This window comes from Pelodiscus sinensis, chromosome 1 (assembly GCF_052426305.1).
Source record: "Pelodiscus sinensis isolate ZL-2025 chromosome 1, ASM5242630v1, whole genome shotgun sequence".
Taxonomy (NCBI): domain Eukaryota; kingdom Metazoa; phylum Chordata; order Testudines; family Trionychidae; genus Pelodiscus; species Pelodiscus sinensis.
The window spans coordinates 143,894,725-143,919,173 of NC_143052.1; the positions used below are offsets into that span (position 1 = coordinate 143,894,725).

Sequence of the window (24,449 nt, forward strand, 5' to 3'; positions counted from 1 at the left end):
AAGGTGATTACTCATGGAGAAATCAGTCCGTCCGGCGTCAGATACTGAGCACTGAGGGACATGTCCCTGCTGGCTGGGAGAGACTCACTGCTCTGTCCTCAGCAGAGAGCTACTGCTGTAGCTGAGGGAGAAGTGCCCCTCCCTCAGCCAGGCAGCTCCGTTTGTGGATCCCCGAGCCCCTGGCTGGGAGGCCTCATTAAGCTGCTGCAGGGCCATGCTGCCACACAGCTTAGAGGAAACCTTGACCGACGGTACAGAAGCAGCCGCCTGTTGCTTCTCTGGCACCAATACTGGTATGTACTGATCATCTTGGCACTACAACATTTCTCTTGCCAAGCAGATTTGTCAGTTACTTCAACTAGGGACTCTACTCTTTGGTACTGATGGCACCCCAACAATGTCTAGATTTAGTCTGCCAGCTACTCCAACTGCTTCATTCCCTCCACTGTCTAGTTATGAGGAGGAAGATACATTCTCTGGTCTACGTACTGTGACACTTCTAGCCCAGTCCAACCTAGCAACCACCGCAGTGGCAGCTCACCCAATGGCTAACTCTACCAATGCCCATGCCACCCAGCTGGCCTTACTGGGAACGCTGGACTATGTATAGATCCCAGAAACCTCCACGTGCCCAACAGACAGCTCCATTGCAGCTCCTTCAGCTCCACAGATCATTGTGGACCCAAAGAGGAGGCAAATGTTTTGGAGGAATATAGATTTGCCTGCACCCGCCCATTTATCATGATCCTCACCAGATGATACCATTATGCCCTCCCCACCCACAGTGTGAGATGATTTTAAATCCTTCCAGGAAATTGTCTAGGTAATATTTCCTAGTTTGCTTATAAAGATATCAAATGGCAGTTGCAAAAGACTCACTAAATTCCAGATATATCATGTCTGCTTCTTCCTCTCCACAACCACTATGCTGGTTACCCTGTTAAAGGAGATGAGATTAGTTCAGTATGATTTGTTCTTGACAAATCTATATTAGCTATTACTTCAGGACTGAACAAATTGATTGTTTAATAATTTGTTCAAGTATCTTTTCAGGTATTAAGTAAGACTGACTGATCTACAGTTCCTCTTTCCCCTCTTTTTTGTTAAATATTATGTTCTCTTTTCAGTCCTCTGGGATCTCTCATTCTCCATGACTTTCAAAGATGATATCTAATGATTCAAAGATTGGTTTGGCTAATTTAAGTACTACATTATTTTCATCGGGTCCTGCTGACTTGAATACATTTAAGTTATCTAAGCATATTCTTTAACCTGTTGTTCCCCATTGTTAATATTGTTTTAATCATCTGGTGTCTGTTACTTTAAAACTTCAGCTTAAAAAGTTAACACTTCAGCCTTCTCTGTCATCCATTATTTGCTCTTCTTCTCTAAGTAATGAACTTACAAAGTTCTGTATTTCTCTTTTGCTTCTAACACATTGATAGAACCTGTTGTTACTGGATTTTACGTCCCTTGATAGTTATAATTTATTTTGTGCTTCTGCCTTTCTGTTTTTGTCTATTCTTTTATACTCATCCTTAGCAATTTGCTTGTTTCTACTTTTTGCATGATTCCTTGTTGAATGTTTAGTTCATGGGTTCTCAAACTGGGGTGTATGCCCCCCGGGGAGGTGTGAAGAAATTCCGGGGGGAGGGGGAGGTAAGGTGACACTCCTCCCCCCCCACCCCGGTCAATCCCTCCCAAGTTTTGCTGCTATTTTTGTTTTTTGGCCCCGGTCAGTTCTTCCCCCCCCCCCCAAGTTTTGCTGCTATGGGGTGGGGGGAGTGGCATGTGAGGGTTTCTCAAAAATCAAAAAGGGGGTGTGATGCCAAAAAGTTTGGGAACCACTGGTTTAGTTCTTTAAAGAGTGCCTTATGCAGCCATATTGGGCTCTTGCTACTCTTGCCATCTTTCCTCCAGATCAGGTTACTCTGTTGTTGTGCCTTTAATATTGTATTTTTATAAACTGTCAGCTCTCCTGAACTTCGATTTCACTAAGATTTCCTTCCTTTGGAGCTATAATTATGAGTTCCTTAAGCTTGTTGAAGTCTGCTATTTTGAAATCTCTATTTTGCTGCTCTCACATCTGCTTTTCTGAATCAGGAACTCTAATTCATTTTCACTTTTACCCAAGTTGCCTTCAGACTCTCAACAGTTACCACCCCATTAGTCAGAATCCAATCTAAAATAGCCACCCTATTGTTACATCCTCTTGCTTCGAATACAAAAAGTTGTCCCACTAAGGACTTGCTAGACAGTTTGTCCTGACTTTCCTACCATATATGTCCATTGTTCAGCTTGTAGACAATATTTGGGTTCTGCCTCCCGTGGCTTTCTTTTCAAGAGTATATTGCAGGGGAGCTATACATTTCTTGAGGCTTGGACTCTAAATATTAGTTTGGCTTTCCATTTGGATTTTGTGTATTTTCATCTTGATTCTTTTTTCCTACTCACTCCGCTACTTTTAGGAAATGCTAATATTGTTCTGGCTCTTGCTAGTGAGAATTTCCCTTTGTTGGTATTTCCGAAGAGCCAGCTAGTGAGCCTGGTTGTATAACCATAATTCACAAGTGAACTATATTTCACTCCTATAAGTCAGCTTAAGATGTCTTCATTAGCATGGTATCGCTCTCATTCTGACATGCACTATAAAGGAAAACTTCTTGAGTTACAAGTATTTTGTTTGTTTTTTCTTCACAGGCAGTCTGGGCGCTTGGCAATATTGCTGGAGACAGTACCATGTGCAGAGACTATGTGTTGGACTGCAACATCCTACCCACTCTGTTGCAGTAAGTCTGTTTTGTTTTCATCGATTCCTGCTCATGATACTGACAATAGTACTGAAGACTTAAGTTGGCCAGACGTTACAGGACAACAATTGTATATAGTATGTGTAACCTTGCAGCTACACATAAGTAGCTTAGGCCTTGGCATAGGTAGACATAATTTCAAGTTAAATTATTTATGTAACTTTTTTAAATAAGCCATTTAAAAACATCTTCTTTCAGTAAAAAATTAGATTTTCATTTTTATTTTTTTATCCTTCTTGGTACCAGATGGTAGGTTTAGCTTCTGTAAATGTTCTCATGTGACTGGCTTGTTTGAGCAGTTCTTTTTACACTGGATTGCAGGAATGAGATTTAAAATGAATTGAATTGTATTTGGTGGACAGCCAATTCAGAGGCCACAGCAAGAGCTGATCTGTTTTGCTTAACACATGCTGCTGTATTTTCTACCATTTGGTGCTTCTTCTCCAGAAAGGGGACAGAGTGACTGTACTAAACTCACTCCTCTCAAAGTCGTATGGTAGAGTCTAATTAAGGTGGAGTCTTATTAATGACCTGGATGCAGGGATGGATTGCACCCTCAGCACATTCGCGTGTGACCTTAAGCTGAGGGGGATGTAGATACGCTGTAGAGTAGAAATAGGGTCCAGAGTGACCTAGACAAATTGGAGGAGTGGGCCAAAAGAAATCTGATGGGGGTTCAACAAGGACAAGTGCAGAGTTCTGCATTTGGGATGGAAGAGTCCCAAGCACTGTTATAGGCTGGGGACCAACTGGCAAAGCAGCAGATTTTCTGCAGAAAATGGCTTGGGGATTACAATGGAAGAGAAGCTGGTAGTGAGTCAGTGGTGTGCCTAAGAAGGCTAATGACATATTAGGATGCAATGGTAGGAGCAGATCTAGTGTTTATTCCCTTTTATTCAGGAGTAATGAGGCCACATATGGAGTATTGCATCCAGTTCTGGGCCCTCCACTACAGAAAGGATGTGGATGCATTGGAGAGAGTCCAAAGGAAGGCAACTAAAATGCTTAAGGGGCTGGAGCACATGACTTGTGAGGCGAGGCTGACGATTTGGGCTTCTTTAGTCTGCAGAAGAGAAGAGTGAGGGGGGATTTGTTAGCAGCTTTCAACTACCTGAAGGGAGGTTCCAAAGAGGTTGGAGACAGGCTGTTCTCAATAGTAACAGATGGCAGAACAAGGAGCAATGGTCTCAAGTTGCAGTGGGGGAGGTCTAGGTTGGATATTAGGAAAAACTATTTCACTAGGGCAGTGGTGAAGCACTGGGATGGGTTACCTGGGGATGTGGTGGAATCTCCATCCCTAGAGGTTTTAAAGTCCCAGCTTGACAAAGCCCTGGCTGGGATGATTTAGTTGGGGTTGGTTCTGCTTTGGGCAAGGGGTTGGATTCAATGGCCTGGTGAGGTCTCTTTCACCCCTATGATTCTATGCTATGACTTTTTGGGACTGCCTCCACCTCTTGGGGTGAGAGCCCATCCTATAAGAGCCCAGATGTCAGTTGTGGCCGCTCTCCACAATCTGCCACTTCTGGGTGTGTAGGTCAAGGTTCAATTCATACCTTCACTGCACAGGACTCTACCACGTGCTTCATTCAGTGTGGAGATCCTCTACTCAATCATTTCACTTCCTTGCACTTTCCTCCAAATTAGGTACTACTGGGTAATTGCCTTCAGTGCAATACAGTAGGACTATCCCTGAAAGAAGAGGTTAAACCTAACGAAGTTTTCAAGATGTGATTCTTACCTGTATTCTACTTCCTACTCTCCTTCCCCTCTATTATGGATCTGTTCAATTTGCAGTGAAAGGGGAACTGGAGAGGCAAAACCATCAGACACAGCAGGGATACATGCGTAGACCAATGAACACTACTTCTTTTAAATTCTCTGGCTCCACACACATGGCATGCATGCATAACTCTAAGTAAAATACAGATAGGGACCACACATTTCAAAGAACCTTCAGTTATAGGTAAGTAACCTTCTCAATCCAAAAAGAGAAAGTAGGGTGGAGATCCATCTTCTGTCTCAGTTGTCTTCACTCCCTTTTTCAGTTCTTCATATTCCCTGTGGATATCCTTGCTTCTAAATAGGATCCTCTCTCTGGATTCTGTTGTCTGGTTCCCTGGCTCTTCATCTTCAGACTCCACCTAGTTTTACATCTCAACACATCCAGCCCCAGAAAGTATCTGAAGTTCCTCACAAGAACATCAGACTACCACCAGGGTTATGCTCTTTGGTTTCTCCATGGCTCCCGCAGGTGTTCACCAGTGTCATAATTATGGTGGCCTTCTCTGAGAAGACAAGGAACCCAGATGAATACCTACTTAGATGACTGGATAGTACCTCATCTCCAGTTCCCTTTTCACCACAAATTGAACAGATCCATAACAGAGGGGAAAGAGGGTGGGAAGTAGAATACAGGTAAGAATCACAGCTCAAAAACCTCCAGTTACAGGTAAGTAACCTCTTCTTCCAGGGGTAGTCCCTACTGTATTCCACTGAAGGCGATTAACCAGCAGACCTACTGTATAGGTCCATCCCAGGTGCACAGCAGAGGATCTTTTTTTAGAGCTTCTACCAACAAAGACTAGTTATGGATGTATCTACCTAGGGGTATGGAGTGCATTTCAACCACCTGAAGATTCAAGAGAAGTGGTCTCCCTAGGAGGCTACTCTACACTTAAACGTTCGGGAACTTAAGGCTGTATAATCAGCATGCAGAACTTTCCTCCTCCTCCAGGATGTGATTATGTGAGAGTTTACTGACAACTCCACAGCAGTGCATTGCATCAACAGGCAAGGGGGAACCAGATTTCTCTCTCCTCAGTCAGAGAGCTGTGCTTTTTTGGGATTAGTGCATCCATCATCATGTCACTTTGCTGGATATACACCTTTCCAGCCTCCAGAACAGCGATGGGCAACCTAGGCTAGTGAACAAGCTACATAAGTGGCCCTTCTTCATCTCAGTGGACTGCAAGACTGTTGTAACCAAGATGGTCTCCCAGGAAAAGGTAGTTTTACTAACTGTGCTTGCATACCTAGAATCTGCAGTGTGCACTGATTGGCTGCAGAGAGAACACACGGCTCTTTACAGTCAGTGTTGTGCAATCAGCACACCTCTCACTTCACATTCTCTTCCTCTTTGTGCGTGTCATTTCAGTAATACTGGTAGGGGGAAAAAAGATAGAAACCAGCAGTATTTGGCAATTCAGCACATGAGCAATGGTAAACAAAATGCCTCATGGGCCATACACAGAACGTTGGCAGGCCACATGTAGCCCTGTGACCTCAGGTTGCTCACCATTACTCCAGAAATGCTGTAGAGACTTACTAAAAACGTTGAGTGGTCCCTTTAGATTTCATCTTCTAAGAGTTAGTAACAAATGGCAGTTCTTCAGGGATGTCCCTGCTGGTGCTCCACTATGAGTGCTGGGCTTGCCTCGGTGCCGCAGATGGAAGCTTGTGATGAGCAGTGTTCGGCCGGACCGCGCATGTGCCGCGGGCTCACGGCTTTCGTGCTCTTTTCTGTATCACGCGGTCCGGACCCCCGCCAGTTCCTCTTCACCGCCTCAGGCTGTAGACGCTTGGAACTGCACTCTTCACTTCCTCCCTAAACTAGACTATTTCTAGTTTTCCCCCTTGTACATACACCTTTATTTCTCTTTCTCCTTTATTTCTCTCATTTCTTTAAAAAAACAAAAACAAAAAAAAAACCCACACAACACCACAACCCACCACCACCACCACAGAATAACAAGAGTTGAACAGGATTAAGAATAAAAGCCCCTTGTTCTTATCTCCCGCCTCTTAGCTGTTCTCCCTTCCTCTCCTTTGTACATAGTTGCATAAAAAACAAACAAACAAACAAAAAAAACAGGTGATAAAGACAACATAATAGAGACATTATCACCACATTACCTCTACCTAGAGATAAGACTCAACTACAAACAACCGGCAAAATGTCAGCTGCCGGCTTCAAAAAATGCGGCTCTTGCCAGAAGGCAATGCCAGCCTCCGATGGCCATTCTGAATGTATCCAGTGTCTGGGGGAATCACATGTCCCCCAGAAATGTACCTACACCAGACTAACACGGCTACATTTCTATTACCACTGCACCAGACTTACCTCCAGGGTCAGGAAGGACAGAGAGAGGCGTCTTCGGATGCTTCTTTGACAGAGCTCTGCAGCCCCAGCAAACAGATGCGGACCAACAGCTCCACAAGTGCCGGGCTTCCTCCCCGACTACGGGGCTTCAGAAAAAGCCCAGGATCTGTCCCACAAGATCCCTATCAGCTGCCCTGAACACCAGGGAAAGCCAGCCTGAAAGACTGGGGACTTCTGGCTCAGCTAAGCCAGGTCCCCCATCTCAGCGGCTCCAAAGCCGAAGCGACTGCAAGAGCCTTTGTATATGCAGGCTTCCTAGGAAGCATTGCCTCAGCTGCCGCCTCTGCCTCCCTTGCAGAGTGCTGAGCCGGCTCCAAGATCGGACCCGGAGCTGACCATCATGGCACTGGCACTATGTGGTGCCGATCCACCTCCCTGCCAGCATGGCACCGGCTGCTGCTTCTGCCTCTGAGCCTCTGGCGCTGATTAACACCGCGCCAGCTGTCTCTTCAGCACATGCCGGCAGATCAAGAGCTCTGAATCCTGCTCCTTTGATCTTCCCGTGCCGGGGCTGCTCCCGCTCCCGCTTTCTCTTGTCGGCACCGTCCTCGCCTCTCCCGGTGCCTCGTTCTCCACACCGCTATACCCATTGGCATGGGTCCCCCCCCCCCATGCCTCCTCCAGGCTGCCTTCACCATTCCTGGTTGCTGCACCTTCCCACCTCAGACACCACTACAGGCAGCTCTCTGCATCTTCTGCTTCTTCCAGGGTATCAGACTTCCGCTCCTGTTAGCCCTGCTCTCCGTACCGTTACCGATATTACACCCATTCCAACTATCACGACGACCGCTCACTGCGACACAACAAATATAATCGTGGCGACCGCCACCAGATGACCTCCGTCAGTTCCAAGAGTTGTTTAAGTGAGTAGCTATCACACGAGAGATCCCACTGCAGGAACTCAAGGACGAGCAAAACAAGCTTTTCAGGAACCTCCAACTGCAGCATAGGTCACGCTTGGCCATTCCTCTTGATGAAGGCATCCTGGAACTGGCTGATGAAGTGTGGCATGCTCCAGCGTCGGCTCTTCCAACCAACAAACAGGCCGACAGGAAATATTTCGTACCACCGAAGGGCATGGAATTCCTCTTTGCCCATCCACAACCTAACTCCCTAGTAGTCGATGAAGCTCAACAGCGGGCTAGAGCCCCACATCTCAAACAACAGGGCTCCGATAAGGACGTAAAGAGACTTGACCTCTTGGGCAGGAAGGTCTACACTTCAGCAATGCTACTACTCAGAATCGCCAATTACTCGGAGCATCTCTCCAACCACACCTTTGACACCTTTTCACGCCTCACCCCCCTCATGGATCATATCCCTGATTCTAAGAAATCGATCCTGAGGTCAGTAATCCAAGAGGGCTACACATCAGCAAGAATGTCCCTCCAAATAGCCATGGACGTCACTGACACAGCTGCTCGCTCCACTGCTACTGCCATCCTTATGCACAGAACTTCTTTCCTTCAAGTGGCGGGAATTCTGAAGGAACTATAGGCAAAAGTCGAGGACTTTCCCTTTGACAAGGATAAGCTCTTTGCAGAGACCATGGACTCAATCTTACACTCCTCTAAAGATTCCCAAACAACCTTGCGAACTCTGGGGATGTACACTCCCCCCTTTAAGAGACGCCGGTACTCACCATACCAGCGCAGATATGACTACTCCAACATCAGACATCAGTGACAGCAGCAACACCAGCAACAGAGGCCCTTCAACAACCAACGCTCTTGCCAGAGGCCTCAGCGATGCCAAACCCAAACGGCAGGACGAACATGCCTCCAAACAAGAAGCAACAGGTTTGATGCATTGGTCGGGAGCGAGCAGACCGTCACAGGCAGCACCACGAATCGTACAACCCAGCTCTTTCACCACCGGTTGAGGCCCTTTCTACATCAATGGGCAAAAATCACTATGGACAGATGGGTCTTCAAGATTGTTCAAACTGGCTACCCTATCCCTTTCATAGCCATCCCACCAACCACCCCTCCCATCCCATCCCTCTTCAGGGACCCCTTTCACAAGACCCTCCTCTGACTAGAAGTCAACCGTCTTTTCTCTCTGGATGCCATAGAGCCAGTCCCAAAGGATTTCAGGAACAGGGGCTTTTACTCACGTTGTTTCCTCACCCAGAAGAGGTCCGGAGGTTGGCGCTCCATCCTAAATCTCCGTCTTTTGAACAAATATCTCAAGAAACAATGATTCAAAATGACGCCTTTAGCTGCCATAATCCCTGCGTTAGATCCACAGGACTGGTTTGCCGCCCTCGACCTCCAGGATGCCTATTTCCACGTCCCTATCCATCTAGCCCACAGGAGGTTCTTACGCTTCGTCATGGCAAAGGACCACTTCCAGTACAAGGTCCTCCCCTTCGGGCTATCGTCATCCCCCAGGGTGTTTTCAAAGGTTCTATCCGTGGTCACGGCCTTCCTCTGGCACCAAGGGGGTACTCATCTTCCCTTACTTGGATGATTGCTTACTCAAGGGCCCTTCTGCACACGAGGTCTCCCAGATGGTTCACCTCACGAGGCAAGTCTTTCAATCACTTGGACAACTCCTCAACGAGCAAAAGTCCGTTTTGCACCCCACTCAGAACATCGAGTTCATTGGGGCCTGCCTGGACTTACTTGCCGACAGAGCATTCCTACCCATACAGAGGTTTCAAGCCATCCAAGACCTCATTCACACCATCACCGTCAGCCCTACTGTTCCACTCATCACATACCTCAGACTGATGGGCCATATGGCCGCCAAAACATACGTGGTGAAATACGCCAGATTACATCTGCGCGCCCTTCAGTACTGGCTGATTCTCGTATACGACCACACCAGATACGATCTCCACAGGCCGGTAATGCCGCCACCTGGCGTTCTCCAATCACTCCTATGGTGGACCAGCCACAGAAACCTGCTGTCAGGTATATCTTTCCATTGGCAGGAGCCACTCCACCAAATCACAACGGAAGCCTCCCTACTAAGTTGGGGGATTCACATGGGCTCCTTCTCAGTCCAAGGCCAATGGTCCCCACAAGAAGCATGCCTGCACGTAAACCTTCTAGAGCTACGCGCCATTTTCAACACATGCAAATCCCTCCTCACCTACATTTGAAACACCATGGTGAGGATACTCATGGACAACATCACAGCCATGTATTACGTGAATCGCCAGGACGTCGCTCGGTCCCGTTCCCTATGCACGGACGCCATCTGCTTTTGAAACTGATGCGTTCGCCACAGAATAACACCTTCGGCATCCTACTTACCTGGCACCACAAATGTGACGGCAGATTTCCTGAGCAGACCCTTCCATGTGAAACATGAATGGGAAATGCACGATGGCGTCCTACGCGAGATCTTCCAACGTTGGGGTACTCCCCGAGTGGACCTCTTTGCAACTGCCACCAATACAAAATGCCACAAGTACTGCACCAGGGCGGGCCTAGGCTGCGCATCCCTGGGGGACGCCTTCCTTACGACTTGATGTGGACCCCTCCTCCATGCACTCCCCCCCCCCCATACCTCTGATCCCCAAAGTCCTCCAGAAGCTGAAGGCGGACAGGGCAACGCTAATCCTCATAACCCCGGACTGGTCTCGCTAGCACTGGTTTCCCTTCCTCCACCGTCTCTCCGTGCGGACACCGATCCTCCTTCCGCCTCTCCACAATCTCCTTACATAAGACTGAGGACGCCTGAAACACCCCAGATACAAGCCCTGAACCTAACAGCATGGTTCCTAACTGGCTGACTCAATTTGAATTCCTCTGCTCCGTTCCAGTCCAACACATCCTAGTACACAGCAGACGACAAACCACGAGAAAAACTTACCTTCACAAGTGGCGCAGATTCTCTTCCTGGTGTACCTTGAACCACCATGATCCAAGACGTCCATCGATCCCCTCCGTACTGGACTACACGTTGCACCTAAAGGACAAAGGCCTCGTATTTGTCTCCATCAGTGTGCACCTCACAGCAATATCAGCATTCACATCACCGATAGATGGTGTTTCTGTCTTCGCCCATCCTACTACTAAGAGATTTCTCAAGGGCCTTACCAACATGGTCCCACCGCACGACCCAGTCCCACCGGTGTGGAGCCTGGATGTAGTCCTCGATGCCCTAATGAGGCTGCCATTCGAGCCTCTGGCGACTGTATCCTTGCATTTCCTCACTTTAAAAACTGTTTTCCTGCTTGCCATAACATTGGCACGCAGAGTGAGTGAGCTTTCTGCCATGATGGCCACACCACCATATACAATTTTCCGTAAGGATGGAGTAGTCTTGAGACTACACCCAAGATTCATATCCAAAATCGTCTCCCATTTCCATGTCAATGAACTAGTGATTCTGCCAACCTTTTTCCCGAAGCCCCATACCTCACTATGAGAAGCGGCCCTACACTCCTTGGACACTCGGAGGGCCTTAACATTCTACATAGATCGCACTAAACCTTTCAGGCGTATGGACCACTTATTTGTCTCCTTGGCACGGAGGTTGAAAGGTCAACACCTATCTTCCCAGAGGATTTCCGATCTCGTAACCTCATGCATAACGCAATCTTACGCAGCGAAATGTTTACCCCTCCCATCCCAACCACGTGCCCACTCCACTAGAGCCATGGCCACAGCTACAGTGTTTCATAGAGGGGTATCCCTGAAGGACATCTGCAGGACGGTGACTTGGTCCTCACATGAGACCTTCACCAAACACTATTCTATTTCTCTAGGCACTCGTTTAGATGGGGCAGTGGCGACTGCGGTGCTCTCCACAGCGGATAAATAGGGACTCCTTGCTCTCCTTCCATTCTGGTGACTACTGCTACGCAGTCACCCATAGTGGAGCACCCACGGGGACATCTCCGAAGAAGAAAGCGAAGTTACTCACCTTTGGTGCAGTAACTGTCGTTCTTCGAGGTGGTATCCCCATGGGTGCGCCACTACCCACCTTCCTCCCCGCTTCAGAGTCGTCCCCCCCCCCCCCCCTCTGCTCTTGTCTCTTACAGACTTCGAGGCAGTCTCGAGGAACTGGCGGGGGGCTGGACTGCGCGCGAGAGAAAAGAGCGCAAAAGCCGCGAGCCTGTGGCACATGCGCAGTCCGGCCGAACTCTGCTCATCACAAGCTTCCGTATGCAGCGCTGGGGCAAGCCCAGCACCCATAGTGAAGCACCCGCAGGGACACCACCTCGAGGAACGACAGTTACTGCACCGAAGGTGAGTAACTTCGCTTTCCCACATGAGGACCTGTTTGTGGCCTGAGATTCTGCTCCAGTGGTTGCATGAGCGTGAGCTCCTTCTCAGACACCTTAATTATCCATGGACTCGTGCTGTGCACACATTTTCAAGGGTTCCATGGTACACTGGGTTTTGAGGAAACTGACGCAGGAAATTGGGGTGAATTAGGATAGACCCAGTATGGGCCAGATAGTTTTGGTGGACTAGTCCAGTGTTTCTCAACCAGTGGTACGAATATCCGTAAGGGTACTTGAGAGAAGTCTGGGGGGTCAACATAACAGAAATTTGGAGAAAACTGAATTTTTGTTTTAAGTTTTACAGCGTTGTATTATTTTTGTACTTTTTACACCCAAAAATTTAATCGCCTGCCCGGCTACGATTAAGTTGTTTAAACAAATGTATTGCAATGGTAGAAAAAAAGTTTGTGTGTCTGAAAACTATAGGTACTGAGGGTTCTTATATATTTTTTTAAAGGGGGCACTTTATAAAAAAGGGTTGAGAAACACTGTACTAGTCCATTGTGAACCTGTCAGTACAATGATTCATCACTTTGATGGTCCAACCAGATGTGATCTTGCAGAATAACAGCCAGATTTTGCAACCAGATCTCATGTTCTTTGCACATGACAGTCTGAATTCTAGCTGACTGATGTCTACAGAAAGAAGCTGCTAAGATTCAAGACCTCTTTGTCCTAAGCAAGAAGTTCTCAACCAGACTGACATTTAGAATCAAGTGGAGAGATTTTCAGTCTAGGCATTGCACTGCTTATAGCAGGCCTGGTCAGTGTTCCCAGTAAGCTGTGCACTTGGCCACTCAGGAGAAATTAAAATGCTGCCCAGATGATTAGCAGAGCTCCCCCAGCTTGATTTTGTGTTTTTATTGGTGGTGCACACTAAAAATCTATTTTGCACATGAATGCAAAAAATTAGAGGGGACATTGGTCCTGGTTTCTGCTATTCTAGACTATTTAATTTCTCCAAAATGATCTATATCTGTAAATCATTCTTCTGTACAAACTTATGTTGTTGTCTTGCAGACTGCAGTGCTTCCTTTAGGGGTTCATGTGTTTTTCTGCTTACCCAGCAGCCACTCACCCTCTGTCCTGGAATATCAGTCTGGCATTTACTGAAGGTCCTCCCTTTGAGTCACTGATTACATGTTCTATTTAACATCTGTTGATGGCCTTTTTGGTGGCTGTCACATCAGCTAGCAAGATATTCAGGACCTCATGATGGGACCTCTATATGCTGTCTTTCATGAGGACAAAGTCATATTCTCAGATCTCACCTGCAGTTTCTGCCTAATACTAATGTGGTTTCCCACTTCTGCATCAATCAGTTGATTCATTCCTTTCCCCCCCTCCAAACTGTATTCCGCCCCCAGGCTAAACTTCACATGTAGGATTTTATGAAAGCATAGTCATTTTACTTGTCTAGGACTAAGTTATTCAGATGTACACCTAGATTCTTTGTGGCCATTGTTGAAAGGGTTAAGGAATAACTTCTGGTGTCTGACCTGTCAGTGTTTTGTTTGAGAGATCCACCCGAACATGTTGAAGTTCCTTCTGTAGGCTCAGGCAGTCTTTATGGCCTGCTTAGATAACATCCCCACATCAGAGTTGTGTAGGACAGATCCGCATCTTCGACACTTATTGTTCCCTGGTACAAGCATGCAGGTTGGACACTTTTTTTGCAGAGCATTCCTCCTCTTACTCTTCATGTAACCTTCCTGTCACTTTCATACTACTTGTTAGGGATACTCTATTTTAGTCACCAGGAACAGAATATTTGAACAATCAATAAAAAAAAAAAAACCCAGAATTTATTTACCTTGCAGTAATTGTTTCCCTGAGATGCTTTGAAAGAGGTGGCTGCAGTGCTTGCTGGATCATTATTGATTTTAAGTAAGTCATAGTGTTCTGGAGAAGTTCCAGAAATAGTAAATTAAAGGCCTGTTAGTGTGACATTGATCCTGTGCAAGATAATGGAGCAGCCAATTAGGGACCAATTAATAGCAAATGACGTAGTGAAAGTCAAACATGGGTGTATGGAAAGTTGGTTTTGTTGAACTAACTTGATTTATTTTTATGTGATTGCAAAATTGGTTGATAAAGATGATTGTTCATGTAAAAGACTTAAACTTCTGTAAGGCTTTTGACTGGTACCATACTACATTTTGACTATAAATCTAGAACAATATAAAATTAACATATTACACATTACATGGATTAAAAACTGGCTGATAGTGTTGTAGGCAGGTTGGTCCAATAAAAGATATTAACTCATTGTCCAAGTCTCAAAATGTAATTATCAGTGGGGATTTGTCATCAAGCTGAAGTTTCCAGTGGAGTTCCAGTGTTGTTTAATATGTTTTATCAATTACCTGGACATAACATTTTAATTAAGAAAGTTTGCAGATGACCCAAAACCCGGAAAGTGGAAAATAATGAAGAGGACAGATCAGTGGTTCAGAGCAATCTGGATAACTTGGTAAACTAGGCACAAGCAATATGTGTTTAAATACAGCTACGTGCAGATGTACACATTTAGGAGTAATGAAGGTAGGCTGTATTTACAGCATGGGGAACACTCTCTGAAAAGCCTTAGGGTCAGGATGGTTAAACTTCCAGTGTGATACTGTGGCCAATAGAGCTAATGTGACCCTGGAATGCATAAACAGGGGAATCTTGAATAAAAGTAGCCCTTGAATAAAAGAACCCCTAGCTTGGGGAGGCAGGTTATGGCTAGTCCCTCAGCCCTGCCCCTTCTGCCCAGAGCCCCACCTTTTCTGCACCCTCAGGCCTCAGCCCCCCCTTTACCTCATTGTGGCCTCAAGCCCTTGCTTCTCAGCCCTGGAGCTCAAGTTTGCCCGAGTGTCCAAGAGCCAGGTGGACAGCAAGGCCCCAGCTGCCTCCAGAGCTCCTGAGAGCCGGGCAGCTGCCCAGCACCCACTGAAACTCCCCCCAGCTGAGCCTCCAGTCAAATCTGAACCCTTCCCCAGCTCAAACATTATTTCTGGGACATCACAAATGCTACTGGACTAGCATGATCCACAGGGGTTGGGTCTGCAGGCTGAGAGCATGTATGATTGATTTTTATTTCATAAATGACACAGGTTTAATGTAAACTTTCTAAGCTGCACTTTGGGCCACTTTAAATACTTCATGCACCTGGAATAATAGCACAAAAGTGTTCTTAGACTGAGTTTAGAAGTAAAGACTGGTGTTTTTTTGTTTGTTTTGTTTTTCATGTTCAGATTACTTTCAAAACAGAACCGTCTCACCATGACCCGAAATGCTGTGTGGGCTTTGTCGAACCTCTGCAGAGGGAAGAATCCTCCTCCAGAGTTTGCCAAGGTAGGAAATGTGTTCAAGAATTCAGGGATTGGAGAGGTAGTGAGATGATGGCTGTGACTAAGGAAGAAAGAGAGTGATTGTGATATTTAGTACGAAGCAGCAGAAATGTTTGGGACTTACAAAATTTCCATTTGAACAGACTTCTTACAAATCAGGCTTGTTTGTGAGTGTGCATAGTGTTGTTGAAAGGTGTATAGATTAACAGCTTGGGAAGTATCAGAGGGGTATCCGTGTTAGTCTGAATCTGCATAAACAACGAGAAGTCCAATGGCACCTTATAGACTAACAGTTCTTTACTGGAGCATAAGCTTTCATGGGCAAAGACCCACTTTGTCAGATACTGTGATATGCATCTGACGAAGTGGGTTTTGCCCTCGAAAGCTTATGCTCCAATAAATCTGTTAGTTTGGGAAGTAAAGTACCTGATTCTATGAATCAAGAATAGGATATAGTCAGCTGCAGTGCAAGTTTCTCCTATGTACTGCCTTTGCCAATATGTCTTACCTCTACCATGGACACCACCTCTAGAAATGAGTGAGTTCACTTTTCGTGATCCAGTTACTCTTTGCCCCATCTATTGAGACCAACAAGGAGGGGAGTGTCTTAGCACCAGCTGAGATGGTGTTTTTATGTTATAGACCAATGTTTCTCAACCAGTGGTACGAGTACCCTCAAGGGTACTTGAGAGAAGTCTGGGGGATACGTCGACACAACTGAAATTTGGAGAAAACTGAATTTTTGTTTTACAGCGCTTTATTATTTTTGCACTTTTTACACCCAAAAATTTCATCACCCGCCTGGCTACAATTGAGTTGTTTAAACAAATGTGTTGAAGTGGTAGAAAAAAAGTTTGTGTGTCTGAAAACTATAGGCACTGGGGGTACTTATAATTTCTTTCTTTAAAAGGGATACTTTATTTAAAAAAAAAAAAGTTGTTAAACACTGATGTAGACAGCTCTCCACAAGGAACTAAAATGAGATCTCTAACTCTACCTCATGGGCAACTGGTAGAAATGGGGTTTTTGAATGGCTAGTATTTTTTGGAGAAAGATATTTGATGAAAAACTCAGTTTCCAAACTAGTCTTGCTGACCTTGTATGTGGAATGAAGACTTAACGTGCAGAAAGAATGATTAAAAACAATGAACAGTCCTGTGGCACCTTAAAGACTAACACATTTATTAGGTCATGAGCTTTCATGGGTAAAACCTACTTCATCAGAAGAATTGGAGTGGAAGAATGTTCGTCCTTCCATACACTTTGTGAATTCTCCTCACAGAACCCTGTGACAGTCAACCCTGTGGAGTCTGGAAGCAACCCACGAATTCCTTAAACTTGAGTCTCATTTCTCAGGCAGAGCCCCAATAAATATCTGATACATGTGGCGTGGGGAAGGACTTGGGAAGTATGAATCAAACTGCCAGCAATCTTATCCATTATGTCTTCAATGCTGTGTCATACCTATTTGCGCTGAGCAAAGCCTGGCCTTTATTATGCATTCTGGCACTGATTCATAGTACAAAGTGATGTGTACACAGCATGCATCTAGTTCAGGGGTGGGCGGGAGGTGGCTAGAGAAATGAATCCAGCCCGTGGTCACCTCACCGACACCCTTACTAGAGAGCAAGAGCAGGAGCACCTGCTTTAAACAGCAGGCTGCTAATTGGTCTGCAATCTGGGCAGGGAGGAGAAAGCGTTGTGTGCTGTTCCCATCCCCTAGCAAAATCCCCAAGTTCCCTTTGGCTAGTTTCTGGCCAATAGGAGCTAAGAAATTGTGCTGAAGCCGGGCAACGAATGAAGTCTTCTCCCTCCCCTCCCTCTGTTCCTGTGCTGGAGCAGAGCCGTGTGGGACAGCCAACCCAGCAGATAGCTACAGAGTCTGCAGAGCTTCTGGCTGGGAACTGCTTAGGTAAACACCTTCCAGACAGCGCCTGCCTCTGGGACTCCACCCACCTCTTCCCCCCAACTACCTGCCCCAGGCCACCACCCAAACCTGCTATATCCCCTTCCCCCCCAGGTCACAACTCCCTCCCAGACACTGGACCTCCTCATACATCCCTCCCCCAGGCCAGAATCCTCTCTTGCCCCCATAATAACCCCTCCTGGACCCTGCACCTCAAGCCTGTGCCCCAGATTATAACCCCTTCCTTCACCTAAACTCCCTCTCAGACACTGTACTCCCTTCTGCACCCTAGTTGTGTCTCTCAAGCTCCCTTTAACACCCCACCAGCTGTCCCAGATCCCACCCCGCCTCCACAGACGTGCAGCCCTTGACCACTTACCAAAATCTTGGAGTGCCCCCTCCCCCCATTAAAAATTATTGTCCACCCTGATCTAGTTGGAACCAGGAGGAATAATCAGTATTGGCAAGTCTTCATAGGGCACTGCCACAAGTGACACAGGCAGGACGGTTGCTGAGTTACATAGTCTAATGTTGTTCAGTAACAATGAATGGCCAAGAAATAGTCACTCCCACGGGGACAGGGTCTGTAGCAGCAGGAAATTGTGGGGCTCTGCATAGATGTATTAAGACTTCTCACTAATACCACACCACCTTGAGCTGCTGCCATTTTACTTATGGTCACTCAAACTGGCACAAGTCTGAAAATGTGTTGCTGGATAACAGATTTATTTTGAATGTCACACTGATGGTTCCATTTCCTCATGTGGTGATATGTACTGCTATATGTCTGACCATGTCTACACTTCTGAGGTTGAAGCAGGATTCATTTCTGTTTCCCCATGTAAATTGAACACAGAAGTATTGTTTAGGTTCTTTAAGCATTCTAGCGTGAGTACCTGTATATTTTACTGATCAGTCAAAAGCAGGGTTAGCTGATATTCTTGGCCCTTTGAATTCCACTATTCAGACATCTGCTTTTTCTACTTGGTATAGGTTGCACCCTGTCTGAGTGTGCTGTCCTGGCTGCTATTTGTCAATGACACAGATGTACTAGCTGATGCCTGCTGGGCCCTGTCGTATTTGTCTGATGGGCCTAATGATAAAATCCAAGCTGTGATTGATGCAGGAGTGTGCAGAAGACTTGTGGAGCTGCTGATGTAAGAACTTCACTTTAAACAAATGTATTACTGTTACCTCTTCGCATCTTTCTCTCAACCCAACTTCCTGCAGTAGTAATATTAGGTAGAATTTCTTCAATAGTAGGGTTAAACCCTTTATTTCCTGGCTTAAAGCCAGCTTATTCACCTCTTGTACAGTCCTTGATTTTCTCCAAGGCTGCTGTAGAAGAGCCGTCAATAGCAAGTAGGTGAATGAGGACTATAGACCAAGAGCAATTCTCAGACTTGGTTGCTACTTTTCCTGTGCAAGAAAGTAGGGGCATAGGTAGTGTTACCCCTGAGCTGCGGGGCATCTCAGCTTCACAGGTGATTAATCCTCTTCACCCAGTCAGCAGCTCAGGACTGACTGAATGGGTGGGGCTGATTAATCACCTGTGGACCTGTGCTGCTGCACATCTTAGAGGGAAACACTGGACATGGGAGAATTGGAGGGACTGGGATTTGAAATCAGCTTCAGAACAAAGGGGTTAAAATTTGGGGACAATATTTTCAATCGTTGGTGCCCAAAGTTAGACATCTAAAACATGTTTAGACCCCTAAGAAAACGTGGACTGATAGATTCTGAAATGCAGACTCTCTGCCACTACCTTTGGCTTTGGGAGGTGCACGTGATCAGCACTTCTAATCATTTTGACCTTTTATTTTTTTTATACCTAAATATCAGCTTAGTAACCTGATGATAGGTGCACAATTTTAAAATTTATGCTGACAGTTTTAGAAAAAATGCTTGTCTAGAATTATTATTCTAGAGTATAAAACAATACTTTCAAAATCAAGTTCTTTTTCAAAATAGCTTTTTAAGGTCCCCATAAAACTAAACTGTAGCAGATTATCTTTTATTGATGTTACAAAAATGGGACTTAAACCAGTTCAGTCTGTACACATCTTAGACTTCTCTGTAACTTTCAAGACATGCCTGTGTAAATACAAATACTTACCAAATGTGTGAAGAAAGAGCAGCAAAGAAATTAAATAAAATGTATAATTATCTAGCTAAAACGGTTAGAGGGTAACCATAAATAAATAAAACCTAATGATCACTTATTAAAAGTGCATCATGAGAGAAAATAATGAAAAAGATGCTACTACATTTCTTTCTGATGTCTGTCATAACAGGAAACAGTACCACTTTTATTTTTTTTCTCCGTTTGGAGTTCAGTAAAATGATACCATTGATCAATCATAAATAGAAGAAATAGTCTGAGATGCTTATTTTTCCATACATTTATCTTGTTCCTTAAGGCTGATCTAAATGTTGACCTGGTAAACTGATTATCCAGTCATGGTATATGACAATAGTGTGTCTTTGAAAAGGAACATGTGGTTCAAGAAAAGAAACAAAAGCAAAATCTCCTTTGGGAAGCAATAGATGCATTAAATTTATGGTAAAGAATAACTAATTTTAAACCACTTTTAAAATGTTTTTATTGCAGTTCTCATCTATTTCTAAAATTTTCTCAAATACTTAAGTATTTTCAACTCACTTCTCTACAAATAAATATATAGCAGCTGATAATACACAGATTTAAATACAGGTTGAACTTCCTAAATCAGGGACTCTTTGGTCTGGGAATATCCGTGGTCTGGCAGGATCTCATGGATGTTGCTGGACCAGAGAACCCCAGCATTCGGGAGTGTGAGCCGGTCGGGAGTCCAGCAATGGGAGAGCCCTACCATTGGGACTGGAGAGCCCCATCCCAGAGAGCCCCATCCCAGAGAGCCCCAGCTGGCCGTGGCAACTGCGGAGCCCTGACTTGGTGTGACAGCAGCCTGACAGCCATGGAGCTCCAACCTAGCAAAGCAGCCATGGAGCCCAGTCCCCGGGAAGCCCTAGCCATGCAGTACAGAAGCGGGACAGCCATGGAGCCCTGTCCTTGGGAAATTCCAGCCAGGTGGGGCAGAAGTGGTATCACAGCAGCTGGGGAGCTCCATCCCCAGAGAGCTCCAGCCAGCTGGTAGAAGTGGGCCAGAACGAAACCCCAAGCCCTGTAGCAGCGGGGCTGGAGTGGAGCCAGCAGGAGGAAGGGGCAGAGTCCTGGGAGGTTGGTGGCAAGGGACCTCCTCTGATCTGGCAAATTCCCTCATTCGGGACTGGTCAGGTCCTGAGGGTGCTGTACCATGGAGGCCCAAGCTGTACTCCAAATTATTTTCCTGACCTTTTTATATTGAGCAGACACATACAATGGCCAGGAATAACAGCAGGTAGCGCAGCCTGTGAATGTGTAATATATACTAGTTACTTTATCTCACAGAAAGGATACCAATTTTGAATATCAGCATCTTATTGTACATTTCCTAGAATTTTCTCAATCCTGTTAAGGATCATATTGCCATCCTGTAATGATGGAATCACTAAGAATGAGAAAAGATACGGCAATTTCAGAATTAATTAAACTTTATCAGAAGTGACAGGTTCTGGTGATTTACATGTAGATAATTGTGTAAGGCCGTTGTTACTCCAATAGAGATGTTATTCATAAGAGGACATTTTGCTTGCCAGAATGCCATCCACTCAAAGATATAGTCACAAGTCATTTATTTTTTGTCTATTCTGAGGAATTTTTGTCTGGTGTTGAGGAGAGATATTCAGTTTCCTATTAAAAAGAAATTCTAATTTACACTCAGGGTATTTCTACACTGCACGACTATTTTAGGATACCAGAGGAACCCCGAAATAGTTACCTCGCGTCTACACAAGCTGCCTGGTTTACACAAACAGGCATGCTATTTTGCAATCCCGGTAAACCTCGTTGCATGAGGGATAAGGGATGGCCTGAAATAGCGCATTATTGCGAAATTTGGCACTGTGTAGACGTGCCAGATTTCAAAGTAAGTTATTTCAGAATAGATTTGAAATAAGATATGCAATTTGCATAGTGCAAATTGAGTATCTTATTTCGAGTTTAGGGTACTGTGTAGACACCCTTAGTGACTAATAAAAGCAGAAATAAAATCCTAACAATTAAAATAGAACTAAGGAACTAATGATCAAAATAATTCTGTGTACTAAAGTTGTCCTTAGAGATTAGATTTTTCTTTTTTGTAATTAGTTTTTGTGCTTTTGGTAGTAATGTAAAGGATTAACCAATTAACCCATTACCCAGTAAGTATTTGCCTTACTGGCATGCTTACCGAGGTAATCATTTAAATGGTGGCCCAGCTTGGCTTGAGCAGCTCCCTGTCTGTGGCGTAGAGCAGCAGGCCCTGCCTGGCTGGACTGGAGCAGCCCTCCCACTTGAGGTACAGTGGCTTGGCTGAAGTAGCCTATGGCATGGTGGACTAGCTGGGCCAGTTAGGGTCCATCTCAGAGCATCATCGGCAGGGAGCTGTTCCAGCTGAGCCAGGCAGAGCCCACTACACCTAGGCTTATTGGCTAATTTAGTCATCTACTCACATTCCGGCCCCCTCCCCCTCCTTGCTGCCTCTGTATCAGAGACAGTAAGCAGGGTCATGGGGGAAGCGAAAGTCGGCTTAAAAGCCAGTTCCCCCCAGCACTGGCTCCACAGTGCCGCCTGTGTTTCTTCCCTGCACTGCTGCCTCTCTTTCAGTAGCAGCCGCTGTCAGCAGGGAGCTTGGACCCACCTCGGACAAGGGCTGCAGCCAGCCCTGGCCACCATGAACAGAGACTGCTTTGTGGCAGCCTCCCTCGTCCTCTCCCCAGGTTCCCTCATTCTCTCCCCTGAAGGGAGCTCAGACCCCTGCACACAGGAGTTGCTTCCACCCCATGCTGTTGCCTCTGTATCAGAGGTAGCAGCGTGGGGCGACAGGCAGCCGGTCTGGAAGGGGTGCACTGGTTTTTAAACTGGCTCCCCTTGCAGACTGGCTCCCACCTGACACCCCACGCTGCTGCCTCTGGCACAAAGGTAGCAGCATAGAGTAGCAGGGGGCTCCCCGGGAGTGGGGCTGGAGCACAGTGGCTGTCTGCCCTGCCCCCACAGACTATAGAATAGTTGACTAACCGCTAAGAATTCATTAGGTTAGTCGACTGTTCTATTACCTGCTATCTAATGTCCCTAATGGAGAATCTACAAACTGTCTGAGCAATTTATACCAGTGCTTAACCTCCTGGATGGTTAGGCATTTTTTTCTAATGTCCAGCCAAAATCGCGCTTTCTTCAATATAAACTCGTAGTGTTTTATCCTATCCTCGGAGGTTAAGGAGACTAATTTTTCTCCCTCCTCCTTTAAACAGACTTTTATGTATTGAAAACATTTAGCATTTCCCCTTTGTTTTCTTTTCTCCAGCCTGAACAAAGCCAGTTTTTCCAGTCTTCCCTCATAGGTCATGCTTTCTAGAGCTTTACTTATTTTTGTTGCTCTTCTCTAGATTTTCTCCAGTTTGTCCACATCTTTCCTTATATGTGGCATCTAAAAATGGACACAATACTCCAGTTGGGGCTTGCTTCAATACTCGTAATACATCTCAGAATGATGGTTGCAAAAAAAGCAAACATGTTACCCTATTGACTTATATTACATTCCCTGTAAGCTGTGCGCTAGTGTGGCTGCTCATGAGAAAGTCAAATACTGCCCATCTAATTAGCATAGTGCCCAGAGCTAGGTTTATGTTTTCCTGGTGGTGCACATTCATATGTGCTTCATTGCACATACAAACTTATTCCATGCATGGATGGAAAAGATTAGAGGGAACATTGATAACCACTTCAATTAAATTTTTAAAATTAACTAGATTTAAGATGACTGATTTTTCAGCACTTCCGAGCAACTCCTATCCAATAAAACTGTGGATGTGCAGCACTTCTGAAAATCAGTTCACAAGCTAACAATTTTTGAGACATACATACATACATACATACACATATATATGTGTATATTTGATTTCATGTTAATATTCCTTAACAGTTTATCCTGAAGTTTCCTTTTAGTTTTGATAAAATTGTCAAGGAAAAATAGTGGTACCCCATCATAGCAAATTATTTTTCATCAAACTTCTAGATAATTGATTATGACCTGTGAGACCTATGTTTAATCATCATATTCCTGGATTTCAATGGATTAGACAGTAGTTTCCAGGCACCTAAAGTTAGGCTCCTGTTATTGACCTGGGAATCTCTGTGCTTGCTGCTCTTTGAAAACCTGGCCACTTACTCAGGTGCCTTTATTATTTAGAATTAAGAGTCTAAGTTGTGGCACTTACTTTGTAAAATCATATCTTATGTGTTGGTTGTGGTGTTTTTTCCTTATTTTTTTTTTAAGCCTGAGCTTTAGTTAAGTGTCAAACATTTAAAAGTTACTAGTTTTCAAATGAAAATGCATGGTTAGGTTGCCTCTAACTCTAAAACTAAATCAGTAATTTCAGTCAAACTTGGCATGAAAATTCTTCATGACTAGCAAGGTGACAGAGGGTCCTGATTAAAGGGTGGAAGTGGAAATGCTTTTGGACTGATTCATCTAAGTCTGCTTTGAATTATAGGCACAGTGACTACAAAGTGGTATCTCCTGCCTTACGAGCAGTTGGGAACATTGTAACAGGGGATGATATCCAGACCCAGGTATGGTTTCTGCTGCTACTGTCTTATAAAAACCATTTTCTTTTCTCTTAGTTAGCATGGGTAATTGATATAGTCACGAGTCTCCTAAGATTTCCATTTATTAAAAACTGTCATTTTTGGAGCTCAGAAAGGGAACTGGTTGGTACTGATTGCAGTGGAACATGTGTTTTTTTCAAGCTTTCATGCAAACCTCCATCGTTGCATTCAAACAGCATGGTCAAGACTGAATCTTGGGTTCCCATACAGGTATACAGCTGCTGGTCAGTCTTGACCTGCAGTGCCCTCTGAGTATTCCTTCTTTGG

General features: G+C 45.2%; 1 protein-coding gene across 4 annotated transcripts in view; it reads left to right on the forward strand.

The window, feature by feature from the left end:
- KPNA1 (karyopherin subunit alpha 1) overlaps nt 1-24,449 on the forward strand; it is a 112,394-nt gene that overhangs the window by 46,128 nt on the left and 41,817 nt on the right. For all 4 annotated transcript variants that reach the window (XR_012896999.2, XR_012897000.2, XM_075904361.2 and 1 more), the window contains exons 7-10: nt 2,701-2,789; nt 15,454-15,553; nt 18,449-18,612; nt 24,068-24,146. Coding sequence is in view for 2 of the 4 variants with exons in the window: in XM_075904361.2 (XP_075760476.2) it covers nt 2,701-2,789; nt 15,454-15,553; nt 18,449-18,612; nt 24,068-24,146 (432 nt within the window). In the remaining 2 variants the exon portion in view is untranslated. The remainder of the gene's footprint in view (nt 1-2,700; nt 2,790-15,453; nt 15,554-18,448; nt 18,613-24,067; nt 24,147-24,449) is intronic.